This window comes from Syngnathus acus, chromosome 17, assembly GCF_901709675.1.
Source record: "Syngnathus acus chromosome 17, fSynAcu1.2, whole genome shotgun sequence".
In the NCBI taxonomy this organism is placed as follows: Eukaryota; Metazoa; Chordata; class Actinopteri; order Syngnathiformes; family Syngnathidae; genus Syngnathus; species Syngnathus acus.
Window position 1 is genome coordinate 10,640,491 of NC_051102.1, and position 16,704 is coordinate 10,657,194.

The window sequence follows — 16,704 nt, forward strand, 5'->3', positions numbered from 1 at the left end:
GGGGTGCAAGCACTTGATAAAGATATAAGAACCAAGTGTGTTAACGTACACAACATATACCCACCAAAAAAAAAACATGGAAGGAACTATCTATGGGAAATAGAGAGGTAGACTTCTGCAGTGGTAGTCTCAATCCGTCATGCAGGATTATAGTGTAAGCTTCTCCACGGCCCCTCCATGTGGATTTGATGCAAGAAACACACATGGCTTCTCTGCACACAGTGGCCTTGTTATCCCAGCACCGTATTACAGACAAAAGGGTGGACGAAGAAGCAGTGGGGTTCTTCTCCTGCCGTCGTCACTTTGTGATGTCTGCCATCCAAATCCCCAAAGCCTCGGAATCAAGGTCTTCCAGGGTACAACTTTGAGGGTGACTTTAACTTACACCTGTGTAGTGGAGGCGGGCTCATTACCGCGCCGCCACTGAGGAGGAGGTCATCACACTTACTGCTTGTCCCGCGTGCAGCTCTTTTTTCCAGGGCAATTTTGTTCTTCGTCGTCTTCTGTGTTCAGTGCCGTTGATGGTTATGGATGTCAAAGATATTAACGGGCTTGGCAAGGAATGAGTTAAGCCACATTTTCACTTGCACTGGATCCAGAACATTGGAAATGCACCCTGCAGGAAAAAAAAAAAGTCTGACACTGCCAAACTTTCATCTCAAATAGCAACACACCACTGAGTTAGGCAAATGTTGTTAAGAAATCTTCCCTCCAAACACCCCCACAGCCATCTTGGGCTGCTTTCAACCAGCAAGGAATAGGAGACAAATATAAACAATGCTTCCGCGAAAAATAGTGGAAAAAGGCTAAAATAAACATTTTGCCCACGTCGCGGAGGCTTTCAGTTGATGACTGCCTCTGCAAAAATCTTCCAATGCTTCCCCCCCTATCTATCCAACGCTCATCTCAAGTAAAACTACTTGCATGGCGACCTTCTGGAGGTAGACAAATCGTCATTGTTGACGGATAATAAATCAACACCCATTCTAGGTCATGTAATTAAGATGACAAAAATTAGAGGAGAAGGGTGACGGGGTGTGTACTTCTGGAAGTCTGTGACTGACTGACCGGTGTGACAAAACAAGCTCTCGGCCACGTATCCACACAGAATTCAGCAGTATACAACCAACCTGTTGCTGTCCAAATAAGGGAAGCAACAGAAGGCGGGCAATTTTGCTTTCCTATTTGCATGAAGATGAGATGGTGGTCCAGCTTTGCAAATTGTGACCGTCCTGTCTCTCTAGTATGCTCAACATTAGTTGCAATTCTGCAGACCTTCCGGGCTTGAAAAGTGATGACGACTGCAAGGACCTATGACAGACAGGGGCCCTAGAAAGTCCTAGCTATTTTCTACTCACATGCCACTTGTTCTCATTAGGGTCACAGGTGAGCTCTTGGTAAGAAACTCGATGAGATTTTAACCCAGAACCTCTTGACTGTTAGGCAGACTCTCTTGTTGTGGATCGAAGAGTGATTTTTTTTTTTTCTTCCCTCCACAGCCAGGAATGCATTTCTTTTTAACAGCCGACAGGTAGTATAATTAGATGTGTTGGCGATGTCAAAGACGGTGGGGCTGCTTATTGATATACACATGAAAGTCTTAAATAATTTACAGTGGCTTCGTTGGTGAAAAGATTTTAACTCATTGTGGTTCGTTCTCTGTGCAGAGGTCCACGATATACTATCTTTTTTTTCCCCTTTGACCTCTTTTATTTTTGTATTGAACTGTTGTCGGATCTATCTGTGTGAATATAGACACCGAGAGGCCGTGAAGTACAGGCCCATTGCTCCCAGGCATGTTTACCAATTACATACAAGCGGGCTTTTAGGTAAGAGCAAAAAGAGATAAACAACTTGTTCTACACAGAGGGCGAGTTGAAGTGCTTTGTAAAGAGTGAGGGAGTATTTTTGTGCTGTAAAACCAGGTGAAATAATAAATATATATAAAAGAACCAGTGAAGTGATTAACAAGTAAAAACAAAATGAACTTAGTACAACTATATATAAAGATTTTTTTTTTTTACGTTAGGATGATGAAAAGAATTCTATGATCAGAAAAGCCCAAAGGAGACATGAGCGAGGTCGTGCAACTTTATTTTTTTTATTATACCCATGTGAGGACGTGTCGTTCTGTACCCGTAGCTTAGGTCAACATGGTGGTTGAGTCTATCTACTGCCGAGTACATGTGAGATTGTGAGGTCAAGTCCGCAGCAGTCCCAAGGACTTGAGCTGAATGGCAGCCAGCGTGTTGAAAGGATCCCTTCGCTTTTTGAAGCTGCACAGGCAGCCAGGCAGAAAAGGATGCGAGACAAGCTTGTTAGGCATCAGGTGTAATTGCACTAAGGGCTTTGGCAGCACATGACTCAACATTTAGGGAAGAAAGAAAAAGAGCCTGATGTCCTACCAAGAAAGACCTTGGCAACCGTCAGAGCGTGTGCCCGACACTAAAACATCCACTGACCTTTGTGCGTGAAGATCATTGATGCTGATGAGGCTCGTTTCTCATTAGGAAGGCCCGAAGGTGAAGACATGTCAGATGTTGGTTTTTTTTTTGTTATAATTGAGCCATGTAAGGTTTGTTTACATCTATTTTGATGCTCTATTCAATGATTCAGTCCAAGCTTCTCTTTCGGGAATGGTAGAAAGGGCTTTATTCAAAACATTTGCTTTCAAATATACCTGTAGGGAAAAATCTCATTTTATGATGAAAATATTTTTATCGGAAGTCCAACCCAGCGGCGCCTGGAAAGCGGACTTTAAACCGATGATGTTTTTTTCTTCTTCAATGTTTGTTTTGTTTGGTGTAAACCAGTTTTGGACATTTTGGCCTTGACATTCTTTAGTGGAGATTCTTGGCACTTGGGTCTGCGTGCACCTTCACCGACAACCTGTTTACAACAGCCCCGCTGCGTCTCCCCTAGTTTTATTTTTGCGACTTGCTGGACCATTTGAATTTTTGTAGCATTTGGGCCGTGCTATTTTATAGTGCGGTGATTATCAGCACGACTGGACCTCTGCAGTTTGTCTATGATGATACAACTGCCAAGAGCTTTGCCCCAACTTTGAACCAGCTTGATGGCCCATGTCCTCCCAGCAAAGCGAGATATGAAGAGAGCTGACAGGCAACAAAGTAAAGTGATGCGAGAAAGAGGACTAAATGGGCCAGAAGAAGTGAAACACTTCTTCTGGATGTGTGTTACTCGCCAGTGGACCAACTAACAACTGTTAGAAAACTGCAGTTGTTTATTTGCATTCAAATGCAGCTTCTAGCAACCTTTAGATTTATCTGTACGATTAGTATATTTCTCGCATTTATTTATTTATTTATTAGAAATACGACCCGCTTTAGAAATAATGTTGAGTAGAGTAAGAATATGTGAGGCAGAATTATTATTTTTCCTTAATCCACAAAATGAAAATAGCCATGTTTATAGCCACAGATTGAAATAAAAAGCCAGAAGGTAAAACTAAACATGCCACTTTGCACCCTCCTTCAACGGCTGGCCCTAAAAGCTAAACGACAATGAACGTGATTTATTTGCAAGCCTTTATGTGCTACTGTAAACACGTAAACTGGCTTGAAGGGTAATAATAATGAACATTTAAACACGCCAATAACTGACATCGCAAGCATTCATAGCAGCATTGCTGTCATGATTGACAGTGATTCCATTCAATGATGCAACAACTCTAAGACAGATGGAACGATGGATGATACAGACTGTGCAGGAAAAAGAAACTGAAATGTAAATAAAGTTGAGAAACATTTTAATGAGGCACAGCAAGGTTCAAATCGATTGTGGCATTGTTGTACTGGGTATAATATTGCTTGAATATCAGTAAGGCTTTTTATGTGCTCTGGAAAAAAAGCAATCATGATGGTAATTGCACTCATAAAATTGTTCATAATATTAGAGAAGCAAATGTTAAACACCTCTCAATATGATGCTAAATTGTGCTCCACAATAATACAAATATTGTTACATCAGTACATTTAAGTGTCAATCGTAATGGAAAATGATTTTCAAATTTTTGCCCTTACAGTGGCAGATTGAGTGTTGGGTCCTAACAAGAATGTTGGCATCATGTTCGGAATCAAAGTTTTCTTCTTCTTGCTACCTTATACATTCCAAGTCATGCATGTCAGGTTGTGCTCAATTGAAAAAAAGCGGGCAAAAGGTTTCATAATCCCCATTATGTTTAATATTCTCCATGCGGTCTGATTATTTTCATTATGTAAATGCAATTTATGAGGCAAATGAAGCTTTAAATTACAAGCAATCACTGGGTCATAGTTGGTGTATCCACACAGCGTGTCTGCATTGAATTGTTACAAGCACACAAAGCAGACGGAGAACGTCTTGAACTGGCGCCAAGGCAATAAAATATGGGCCACAAATGTTGTCCCTGTCACGACCCACTGGCATCGTGGTTCTCTCAACTGTCTCCTGTCAAGATTTATTCGATTTTTATTGCGTCTCTCACTTTTATACAGTGTAACCTAAGATAGAGAGGTAGGAGAGGAGCTTGTATTTGATGCAAAGAGACGGCTACATCAATTTCAAACAAGCTCAGCAGCAGCAGAAGCCAAAGTAGAACTTTTGTCTTGCATAAGCGGATCGGAATTAATACTCGAGAAAAATGAGAAACTGAAATGTATGTTTCAAAAATATATTTTCTGACCTTGCATATCTTGCTCATTTTTTTAAATTGAATAATTCAATGAGTTTTCTATTTTGTTTCTTCATCTTAGTTATAGAAACAGGCAATGATCCACATTCTGTACAGTAAGCACATATGTATTCTTGGTCGGGCAAGTATGAAAACAACATTTTGTAGATCTAAAGCATAGTGCCAGATACGGCCCACCACATCATTTTTAGGTGGTCCGTGAAGACAAATTTTGCATCGACTTTGTGTCATTACTAAAATTACAAATAGTCTTCACTTTAAAAAAAAAAAAAAGAGATTGCTTGCAATTTCTACTACCATCCAGCTTTTAAAAATATTTGAACAGTTTTGACAAGTCTCTGATTTCAAAGTTTGTTTTGTAGCCTATACTGTATATAGAAGAATCATAATGGCCCTTTGAGGGAAACTATGACCACGATGTTTACCACCCATTTGAAAAGGGCTTTTGTGCTTATTTGTGCACGCCGACCTTCCTATGGGCATGCGCACCTGCTGTCAGTCCTTCAGACAGGCTAAGACGTATTGGAATCAGATATTTATGCATTCAGAAAGGAATGAGCTCCCACAGTTCCCCCCCCCCCCCCCCATCCTTGCTTACTGACAGGCTTACTTTTTATCTGACAAGGTTCAAGGCAAGGCCGAAGATGCTTTGCACTTAAACGCACCGCGTTGCTCTTCCAACGAGGGCCTCAACCCCCCCCCAAATCCTTACTTAGGTACTTATTTCCCGGAACCCTACACTTGCCCTTGTAAAGCCATACATTATTCTTTTGAGGTCCAGCCTTTCTTGTGCATAAGCACACTCCAGTTTTCTCTTGGACTTTTCTGAGTCCATAGAGGCATTCCCCTGGGCTTTCTTTACCTTCCCAAGCAGCTTGAAGGATTTTGGCTTGTTTGGAGATTTTCTGTTTATTCTGAGCCTGTTCAAAAAAAAAATGTATTTGATGATTGTAGTGTTTGAGCACAGCATTCTTGAGCATGGAAGTAGACAAGTAAGTATCGTTGGGCTTCCTTCGTGTCTTTCAGTCATTTTAGCCAAACTAAAAGAGGATTGACAGTGAGCAAGGAGGCAAATCGTAATTACAATTTCCAGTCTCGTTACTCAGGTGACAAAGAACAATCAATGGTAAGGATCTGCCTCCAATACTCACACACCCTGAGATCATTTGCGTTTTAAGTGGGCTGGGACTGGTAGTGGAAATTTAATTAAGATATTTATGGTACCAATTAATCAACTCACTGAGAGACCTGCTGCAGATATACTGTCCTTACAAAGATATGCACAACTGCAATAATGTACGGATTGAGAAGAGAGCGGAAAAAAAAAAGAAGACCTAAGCTATACATTTTCTAAAAGTTTCATTTAAGGAGTGCTCTCTTGTGTCATGTTTATTTACTGGAATTAATGGTGCTGGGTGTGCAGTAGCAAGCTAAATCTTTGCTGGGATATTTGCTCTTCTATGAGAACAATATCCATGATTTCTAAGTTATCGCAAACTGTGAAGAGAAAATGTCATCTGTAATGCGCAGGAGAGCAATTGGTAAATGAAAATGACATCATATACCGTGTTATTTATGTATTCAAATGTAACTAACAGGCAAAACACAAGGGATATCCCGAGTTTGCTTTTAAAAATCTGCTATTGTTAATGTTCTGGGTTCTTGGGAGAGGCTGTTCCACAGACGTAGGCTGTAATATCTGAAAAGTGCCCCTTTTGCCTCGCTTATTATTATTAAAAGATGGAAACCAGATCACATGAGGGCTATAGAAGGCTCTTAAAAAAAGATTATAACACAGGTTTCTATTCAATCATTTGTTCCAGGGTCAAACTTGCAACAAGTGTAAAAACTTGCTCTTAGTCAGTTTTTTTCTTGATAATACATTTTACAATGATACATAAAGGATCCACTATCCCAGCCCATATGGTTGGAAGGAAACAACCAAATAACCACATAGTGATTTCTTCCCCCCCGCTGCATAAATTCAAGGATAGCACAAAGTATATAAAGTGCAAGTTCATTTCCCCAGAAAAATAAACTCGCTCAAAAACGGAATATTATTGCGGTACTATGTTTGTCTTGAATGACTGAATGGATGGACAGCATCAGTGTCATTTGTCCCAGCGTGTATCAATGTGGCCCAATAATAACATTTATTTGCATGCAAGTCAAATCCCTTGCGTTCTTTCTTTTTAAGCATCACAGAGCACTGATTCAGTGTCAGACGAAATCACCACGAAAATGGATGCTCGGCTGAGCCAGGTTGATATGCTGCCCTACATCCCAGCACCTGCCCCAGGCTTGTTAACAAGGTGCCCGTAGCGATGATTGCCTGGCCATCAAAATCCCTGGCTGATAAGTTCCTCTGGGAGGGAGGGAGGGAGGGAGGGAGGAAGAACGAACGCCTTCGTCATTGAATTCACCCTGATCAGCACCTCATGCTGTACATTGGCGATAACACGCATCTAAATTTGACCCATGATTACATTCTGTCAAATACGTCTGACATTTTGCGCTTACTCGGATGTCAATAGCACTTGTATTCTTTGTGCCGTTTTCCCATCAGATTTGTATGCAAAATCATGTAGCGATAGCCTTGTTGTCAAGAGCCGAGACTCCTGTCACTTTCAATGTTGCGAGGTCCACCAATGATATTGGCTGATTGATTGAAGTGTCAGCGCTTAAAGGGTGAGGGACACGCTGACAGTCGGCTGATTGACACACATGAGAGAGAGAGAGATGAAGCTAGTAGGCTGCTAAAACAAAAGCAGGCAGATAAGGACCTCCATGGGCTGAGAGGTTGGGAGATGTGGGAAGCCAGATGAGGGAGGGAGGGCGGTAGGGCTAATCTTCTTCCCTGTTAATTCACCATGTTGAGAGCAGTTAAGAGAAAGATGCAGGCTGCGGAATAGTCCTCCCAGCTGCACCCTGACTTCACTCATGCCCTGTGAGTTGCTGACAGGATCTGACATTGCCAAAAAGCAAAGAAGTGTCACCAGCAAAAGCAGAACGCGCCAGCTTGGATGCAAATTGTGCTCCTGATGTGAAACGAAATGCCCAACGCTGTTAGAGATGACTTGGCAAGGGTTTGGGTTCTCAATGTCAGGGAAGGATTTTGCCAAGTGATCTAATCTTTCCTATCTGCTATCTGTTGAAATCTTGCTTATACTGCCTCTTTGATTCACACTGCTTTCCATGCAGGATGCGACCGACCGCAGGCCAATATTATTGCTGATGGTGCAAATGCACTGACGTGTCCAACGTCTATAAGCACTGATACTAATATTGCTGAAATGATTTCACAAATGAAGCCCTTGTGGCTCACATGCAGCTGCTACCAACCACGACATCAAATTTGGGTTCCCAGCAGGATTAAAATAGTTTTTCAACATTTGTTGTTTGAATTCAGTTAGTTTTAATTACTTCTTGAAACAGATTTTCATTAGTTAGTCATTAGTTTTTTTAAATGCTTAGTTTCATTTTTGTTTTTATTAGTTCCTTCTTTTTAATAATGGCTATTTGTCGGTGTGAGATTAAAAATGGCTACAATAAATGTTGTTTAATAAAAACAAAACAACAAAAAAGCATTTTTTTAAAATGTATTTATTTACTCACAACTAACAACCATTCACAAACTGAATAAAAACACATGAGACGGGGGAAAAAAAAAGTGTCTCTTCACCTTCCAAGTGAGCGGCAGAGTTGACCTTAGATTTGCTCCTTTGTTCCATATAGCTTGATCTTTAATTTTGTTTACACTTGCCATCTTTTATTTGACTTGGTTGAATTCATACATTGATTTAGTTACCTTGTTTTGAAAACCAATTCCCTTGTGACTGTTACCTTTCTCATCACGTATTCATGACATCCACTGCTCACTGCTGTCTTGTTGTCTCATCAGTCTATTCATCTTGATTTCAATCTTTCTCGTCTCTCCTCTCGTCTTGGGTGTTTAGCCGCATGTCAACAGTGACTGAAGTTTCCTCTGAGTTTTACACCTCACTCTCCTGATTTATAGTTCAGTTTGTTATGATGTGTGCAGTAGGCGGCAACCTACTGCAACATGAAAACAACTTCATTTCACCATCCTGACATAAAAGAAAGGTAACACCAGATTATGACTTGTCAAATTCATGAGCAGATGTTACAGAACTACCACTCTGCTCTATTTTATCCTAAATCAAGCAGACTGATTGATGCGCGACATTTTGATTCGTCTGCGGTGCTCCTATGAAAGCGACATGCTGAGCGAGTGAGTCAAAAGTGTCTGACAGTGACAAGGAAAGTGCCTCAGCATCAATGGCTTTCATCTGTATTGACATACTAAGTGACTGATCAAAGTACAATGTTAATCCAGCTAATTCATTAAGCATGAAAAGGAAATGAAAAGGGTTTGGCAGTGTCTGCGCATTTTTATTCTGAAAGGCTGAGAGCACTTTGTAACATTTATTGCACAGTCATGTAAAACAGAAGAACTGTGGATCATTTTGTTCCCGCGCAGCTTATAGATCAGTCCACTGATTTCAATTGACGTGTTCTGTGTGGATTTTGATTGCTATTCGGTTCATGGGTCTGTCATACCCTAATGTCTTTGTGTGTCTGCGAAGCTCCACTTTGAATGAACCTACTGCGACGATTCAAGTTTGAACACCTTGTTTCTTTGTCTCTTAGGATGTTCAACTCCCTTTTAGAAACGGAATGAGGATCACCGCAGGAGGGGTGGAATAAAACAAAACAAAGGAGGAGAGAGAAAGACCCCGAGAGATAGACGGACATATTAAGTATTGCGGGGAAGAAGGGTTGACTGATACCTGCCCTGCGGCTCAGTGAAGGGCATAGATTGAAAGCGTGACAGGTGGGGCATGAAAACAGGCAAAGCTGCAGAAAGAATGACGACAGCTGGAAAGCAAGTCCTGCCTCACAGCAAATCTTGCTCCAATTAGGACATCTCGCTACGAGACAAGATGATTACGAGAAATCTGCTCCTACTGGTTTCCATCTGCCTGTGGGACGGGCTGTTGGGATGGGCCTCGGCCAGCAAGGTTCTGCGGATCAGAGGAGTAGCTGGCTCGCATATGATGAAAATTGAGGAGAACAGAGCTTCGGATCATTGGGAAGGAAGCATGGATGCAAATGGAATGCCTGTGGTGACTCATAGAAATTTGATAAATCATGCACAGCCAGGTGACACTGGAGCGCTTTCTCACGCCAAAGCGCCGGCCAATCACGGCGCTCCATCTGCTGTCATCAAGGAGAGGCTAACTCTCAAGCCCAAGTATGAGGTCCAATCTGTCAACAAGAAGGATTTGAGTCAGGATTTGAAGAAAATCAAGAACAATACCAAGAATGTTGAGACCAAAATAGGAAAAGCACAAATGGCATCATTGCATCATAAGCTTGACTTGCATTCGAATAAAACTCGCAGTAGATTAGGTTCAAAGGGCAAAAGCAGAGCCGATTTGAGTGTTTATTCAACAGGTGTGCCCGTAAAGGGACTCAACGTTGAAGCAAACCGAAAACTCAACCTCAGTGGAAGTTATGAGGTTTTGAAAGTGCTGTCCAAAGAGAACCTTGTGAGGATAGTCAATTCCCAAATGCAGAATCTTCCCATTCTGACCTTTCCAAGCAAGGGGAGCCGGAGCAGGAAAAGAGATTTGATTGACGTTAATCACAGACAGTTTGAGGCGTTGAAAATGTCAAGACAAGATACATCCATCACTCAGTCACATGCTGGATTTGATAATCAGACCGCATTTCCCAATCCGAATCCGGTCAGCACTCCAGATCTTAATCGGGACCAGAGTTCTGACACTCGTAATAATCCCAAAGTGAGTTCCCCAGGTTTAAGTAAAGGCCAAGACATTTTGGAGCTACAAGTTTCAGATGGTGGCGATAGCAGGAAAAAACATGCTCTATTAACGGCAACACTTGTTGAAAAAGTCAATCCCATCTTGGACAAAGATGTAGCCATCAACCAAACGGAATCCCCTCTTCAATTGAGGAAATATTTTCCCTCGGAAAGAAATAGCTCCACTCCGTCTGTGCTGACAACGCAACCCCAGGGACTACGACCTGGGAACGCAACGGCAGATTCCCACAGAGACTTATTAACAGAGTCAGTTCATACTGCTCAAACAAAGCTCAGCTCAGCTCACTACTCAGTAGATGAAGACAGAAAAGTTGTCAACAGCAGCCATGTCCTGAGGCTTCACCCAGCTCCGGAATGGAGCCGCTCAGCTAAAGGTGCTGGGGAGCAGGCGCCCGATCCGGACGACAGTGGCCTCGTGTTTGAAGAAGCGGAGTCTGGGGACGAGGCTGCCGAGCCTTCGGAAGAAAACAGGTCACGCTCTCGCAGCAGGAGAAGTTGGATTTGGAATCAGTTCTTTGTGATTGAAGAATACGCTGGACCTGAACCTGTGCTCATTGGCCGGGTAAGTCAAATGAGTATTTTATTTATAATTGACATCTTTCGATGAATATTTTATTCATGCACAAGGCGGCACGTTTCCATTACAAGCTCCTTACATGGAACATTTCACCCCAGGTTCCCTCAGGTACTTACTTATCTTGCAGGTTGCTCATAATCCAACCCGCATTTTTTTTATTTTTGATGTATTGTTATAAACGTACAATTGGAATTGGTTTCCATTGCTCCAGTGCAATGCATTGCCTTCGAGGAATCTGTTAAACCTTCAATGAATCAATTGTTAACTGAGGTGCAAGAAAATCCCAAGATTCCATCTGACCAAGAGTTTGGTCATGATCACCAGCAATCTCCTCCTGCCTTTGGGGATTGACATATCCACAGGAATTAATAGCCTTAACTTCTCTCCTCCAACATTGATCCACAGCCCAAGGCAGAACACAAGCGTGTTCCTTCATTTCCCAGCATGTCAGTTCAAGTCCCACAGGTGCCAGTAATGCTATTTGGTTGGCCCTGATTTACACTTCGTTGAACAGGACTTATTCTCAGCACAACAAACAACGGACCATATCACTCTCCCGTGTCAGGTATTACTTATTAATTGATCAGGTGTGCCTAATGAGCCACAGAATGAGAATCAGGTCATGACAACTGCATTGACGGCAATTTTCCTGCCTTTCGACAGCACAGTAGATGAACTCATTTGTAAGCCTTTGTGGCTATTTGACTGAGCAAATGAATAATCATGAGCTGCGTAGAACTGCCGCAGGCTCTTTTAAACTTCACAGTAGGAATTAGCTGCATGTGATGGTTGGCTGGAAATGAGGGTCAAAGTAACCCAACCGTGTTGATGAGTACTTCTAAGAATCATTAAAAGGTCAACACTGTTTTATGGACAACCTACTTACCTTTTTCATTTTCAGAAAGTTGCAATAAATATGATTATCCGTTCAAGTTTATGAACAAAGTTAGGGGCGCTACCACAGCCACAAAATCCCATTTCACTCTGGATGTGATGATTTTGTGGGCCACGTTTGAAATGAATGACCAATTACTGTATTATTGCATTACAAATACATGATTCGCATTTTATTTCCAAGTGCCAAACGAGGAGTTGACTGGAAGGAACGGACGCCGTTTTCCACATGATTGATGAGATAAATTTCAGAACAATATTGCATCCCTAGATTGTGTCACCAAAAGACCTATTTCAAATACACTGACATTTCTTTCCTGGGCCAGTGTCATGGACTTTGGAGGCACAACAGTTGAGATTAAAAAGAGGGGAAAAAATGATTCAACACCTCTGACTGGTAGTATGAAGCCCTAAACTGCACATTATGAAGAAGATGCAATCACTAGCAAAACACTTTTACAGCTCACCCTGCTATTTGTGGCTCTCTGAATGTATTTCAGCCCATGCCCATATTATGATGCTGACATTTGGAGAACGCCCAGATCACTATTATGGGACTATTCTGGACTGGAAATGCATACGATTAGACCCACTTGTATTCGACAGTGACAGCACACAAGAGAGAATAATGCTCTTAGAAATCCTATTATGCTTATGAATTTTTAATCTCCTGATCTGCATCCGTGCACTATAGGTAAGGAGATAAATGTAAACGCCTTGGCCTTGTTTTTAACCCTGTTGGGTTTTAATGGAGAGACGCTAAGCCTTAAAAACTTAACACATACCTCTTCCATTTACAACAATGTCGATGATAGACGAGTAGAATGTTTGTGTATGCAGAGGAGGACCGTTTTGAAAATCTGCACTCGAACATTGAATTACGGCGTTTTTGTGTGATCCCAGAAAATTCGGTCTGGATAAATCTCTAAAGCTGGAAACGGGAGCCAAGGCTATAATCTACGATGTCAATAGAGGACAAATGCTCCCTACTAAACCGAAAATGATCTAAGGGCTACCTTTGTGGAACCAGTGACAGCACCGAGCATAAATTTTAAAGGGCACTTCCTCTGCTTTCACTGTGCTTTAAAGTACAATAAAAAATTGATGTTAAAATGAGAAGAGGCAGCCGCTAAGTCCTAAGATGCCTTTCCAAGTGCCCCTTGGTATGTCCTTCAAGGATCAAACGTTTGTTTTCTGTGACATGTTGCTTCAGAGTAGTTGGTCAGGTTCACAAGAATTGTGCAAACAAGCAATTACTGACATTGTCTGACCGACTACTCCAGTCTACAACAACACTCTGAATTTGTGTCTCCGCAAAACCGCTAACAAATGCATTTATGCACAGACACTTTAGCACAGTTGTACATTCACAGATGATGCTGTATTTTCTCACACTGTCCCGATAATTGTGAAATGAATTGATGCTGTCACATGGTCTGCAATGGACTTTCAAGTGATTGCAGCAGTTGGGGGCTACAGAGTTTTCTTTTCGTAGCCGAGATGGGATTAAGAACATTCATTTGTGATCGGTCTAAATACTTCTCTTGTGCGTCACACCTGACCTCTATTTGACCTTGACACAAGTTTGTGAATTGGAGATAGCAAATGATTGAACGCCACAATAAGACTACCTGGGCTAATAATGATTATCTTCAACATACTGAAGTGTCTTGGACCACATTCAACAAACCTACGTCAAAAGCAATATAAAAAAATTGAGGGACTTTTGAGTCATTATGCTTTTTAGATATGATTTGAATGAATAAGTCTTCATCGCCAGTGATATCTTTGATTAGTTTGAAAGTAGGGAATCAGTGCATGAGATCAAAGTAGACGACAACATTGAAAGAAAAGCAATGTTATTTCGCAAAATGTTGCTTTTTGGATTATGAGTTTAATAGTCATTGTCCTAGAAATGTGTGAATTTTATTTCATCAAACTCTGACTGTGGATGCTCTGATTCAGAATGACGCAAGCATGCATGCATGAAAAATTGTTGCTCGCCAAATTTGGTTCAACTCTTTAGTAGCTGCAGGCCAATATTGGCAAGTTCAGAGTGGTGGTAGCTTAAGTCAAAGGTCACAAAGTACATGATCCATCTAATCTTTCTGCCAATGTCAATTTTCAAATGATCCCTATGTCCCCTTTGCTCTCTGTCAAACTGATACCTTGTCACCCTTTTAACCGTTGTCACAGTTCTCCGTGTTTGGCACCTCTGGGCGCAATGTGAACTTGCATAATAATATGAAAGCACTCAGGAGGTTGGCGACATGATGCAATAAAATGTAAGAGGCTGTCACATAAAGTTAAGCGCTGGGCTTGTATGTTTTCCTCTGATGCTCGTTCTTCGTAAAGACGAAGCAGCAATGAAAAGGGAGTGCTATACACATTTTGTACATGCATAATTCAATACATATAATGTGGATAAATACGCAGCTAAAAACTTGGGTCAGCTGTTGTAACACAATTTTATTGAATTGACCAGCAAGAATAACTCACAGTTGCCATTGACACACCTCAATTAGGGAAAGTCTAAATCACGTGCTGGGTGCTAATGTACGCCAGCCAGCCAGCCAGCCAGCCAGCCAGCCAGCCTTATGTTTACAATCAAAGCACAATCAATGCACTCACTTTTATAGCACTATTACAAGTGCAATGAATTCTGTGGTGAAAGCAGTAGGTAACTAATGAGAGCTGGGAGAGAAAATTAAAGGAGTAAAGTTGAGAGCAGCCAAAGAGTTTTGTAACGATGCTGAGATGTTATTGAGACCATGGCAATTAATATGTCTAACATTACATTTGAATGTATGAATATTAATGAACAAAGCACCTTTTACTCCTGCGAGACAATAAATGCAATAAATAAATTAAAAAAAGTCCATGAATAACATTTAGAAACTGTTATAGGATCAAGAAATAAAAAGTGGGTGCAACAAAAGTGTAAACACAAAGTTCCTGGGATGCAGCGTCTCAATAGGAATATCAGTTTTCGATTTGCACACAGCTGTGATTCAACTCAACTTTTACTCTCCGAAGAAATCATTTGGCCTCCAGGTTTGAGCACAGTGGAGGCGTGACAGCAATTAGAGCGTGATTATATGGGCTTTTTTTTTCCGAGTTTGTCGGTAGGGAGAAATGCTTGTCATAACTTGAGGCAAAGGTGAGAACCATTACCAGAGGATGAAGAAGGGTTAATATGGGAAAAAGGGGAGGGAAGAGAACAGAAAGAGGTTAAACGTGGAACGGCAAGCATAAAGGTACGTAGTAGCAAAGGCGAAGGGGAGAAATCCAATGTACAAGGTCACAAAGGGTTAATTGCTTACAACTTGCAAAGGTCTTGAAGAAAAAAGCTCATGACAAGAGGTAAACTGCAAATGGTGGCCACCAGTACAGAGATGGGCTTCATTTAAAGCATGAGTCATGGAAGTGATGGAGAAAAGGGGAAAGCAGCCAAATACTTTCTTTTTACAACCAGATGCTGAGCGGTGGGTGCATGATTACATCGTTTAAAGTGTCTCCCCTTCCAAACTCGTGCTTCTGATTTTTTACGAGTCAATCTTATACATTTGGATACACTAATTTTTGTGTGTGTTTAACTGAGATGTTGATGGGACTGAGCTAAACAACAAATGGAGACACTGCCATTTGGTTGTATTCATAAGTATAGAATGAAAACTTTATTTACAAAAAGTAAAGTCAATCTCTACACGGACTGTAGATTCATACCAAACGCATTGTGTTCTAATAATAATAATAATAATGATGATAATAATAATGATGATGATATTTAATATATATAATATACCGTATTTTCCGGACTATAAGGCGCACCTAAAAACCTCAAATTTTCTCAAAAGCCGACAGTGCGCCTTATAGTCCGGTGCGCCTTATATATGGACCAAATTCCAAAATTTAAACTGGCCCGAAGCATTGTGTCATGAAATCAATCATAAGTGGCCCGCTGAAGACTATGAATCATGAATCAAAAAGACTATGGATCATTATTTTGTGATTATAAAGTAATTTGTTGTGTCTGAAGTTGAAATATAAAAGATAAAATGGAGAATGATTTGATTTGGATAAAAAATCTGACATGATGCATTAATGGTGCGCCTTATAGTCCGGTGCGCCTTATATAAGGACAAAGTTTTAAAATGGGCCATTCATTGAAGGTGCGCCTTATAGTCCGGTGCGCCTTATAGTCCGGAAAATACGGTAATTTATGATAAGAACAAAAATAGACATGTCTAAATTCATTCATAAAGTATAATACAAATCTAATTGACGGTGTTCCTATCCTAAAAGAAAACCAACTAAGCCCTAGCTAAGGAATCTCTGATCAGCAAATATCACTTGAGCTTTGATAGCCGTGTCCTCGTGACCTTTAAGGGACACTCGTGCGAGACCTATTTTTCCAACATGAATGAGGCCAGCGACCCGAAGCGCACACATCTGTGCAGCTTGTTGTAATGTCGACGACGTGTTTGCCCTCCTGTGCCAGTGAGGGAGCTTGACTGGCCTGTAGTCACACACCATAATGCATGACATTGCTACTGTTCTATTCACAGCACTTTACTCTCGATGTAAAGTCTTTCCTTGTATAGGATTTTGGAAAACAAATTCCAAAGATGGGAGCCAGCCTTCATTTTTCTCTTTACACTGGGAGCCGTG

The 16,704-nt window shown here is 41.2% G+C and overlaps 1 protein-coding gene across 3 annotated transcripts in view; it reads left to right on the forward strand.

Annotated features, from left to right (window-relative positions):
* The window catches only part of LOC119136751, a 97,330-nt gene that overhangs the window by 33,037 nt on the left and 47,589 nt on the right, over positions 1-16,704 (forward strand). For all 3 annotated transcript variants that reach the window (XM_037275464.1, XM_037275466.1, XM_037275465.1), the window contains exon 3: positions 9,365-11,124. In XM_037275464.1, the coding sequence (XP_037131359.1) occupies positions 9,658-11,124 (1,467 nt within the window). In that variant the 5' untranslated portion in view covers positions 9,365-9,657. The remainder of the gene's footprint in view (positions 1-9,364; positions 11,125-16,704) is intronic.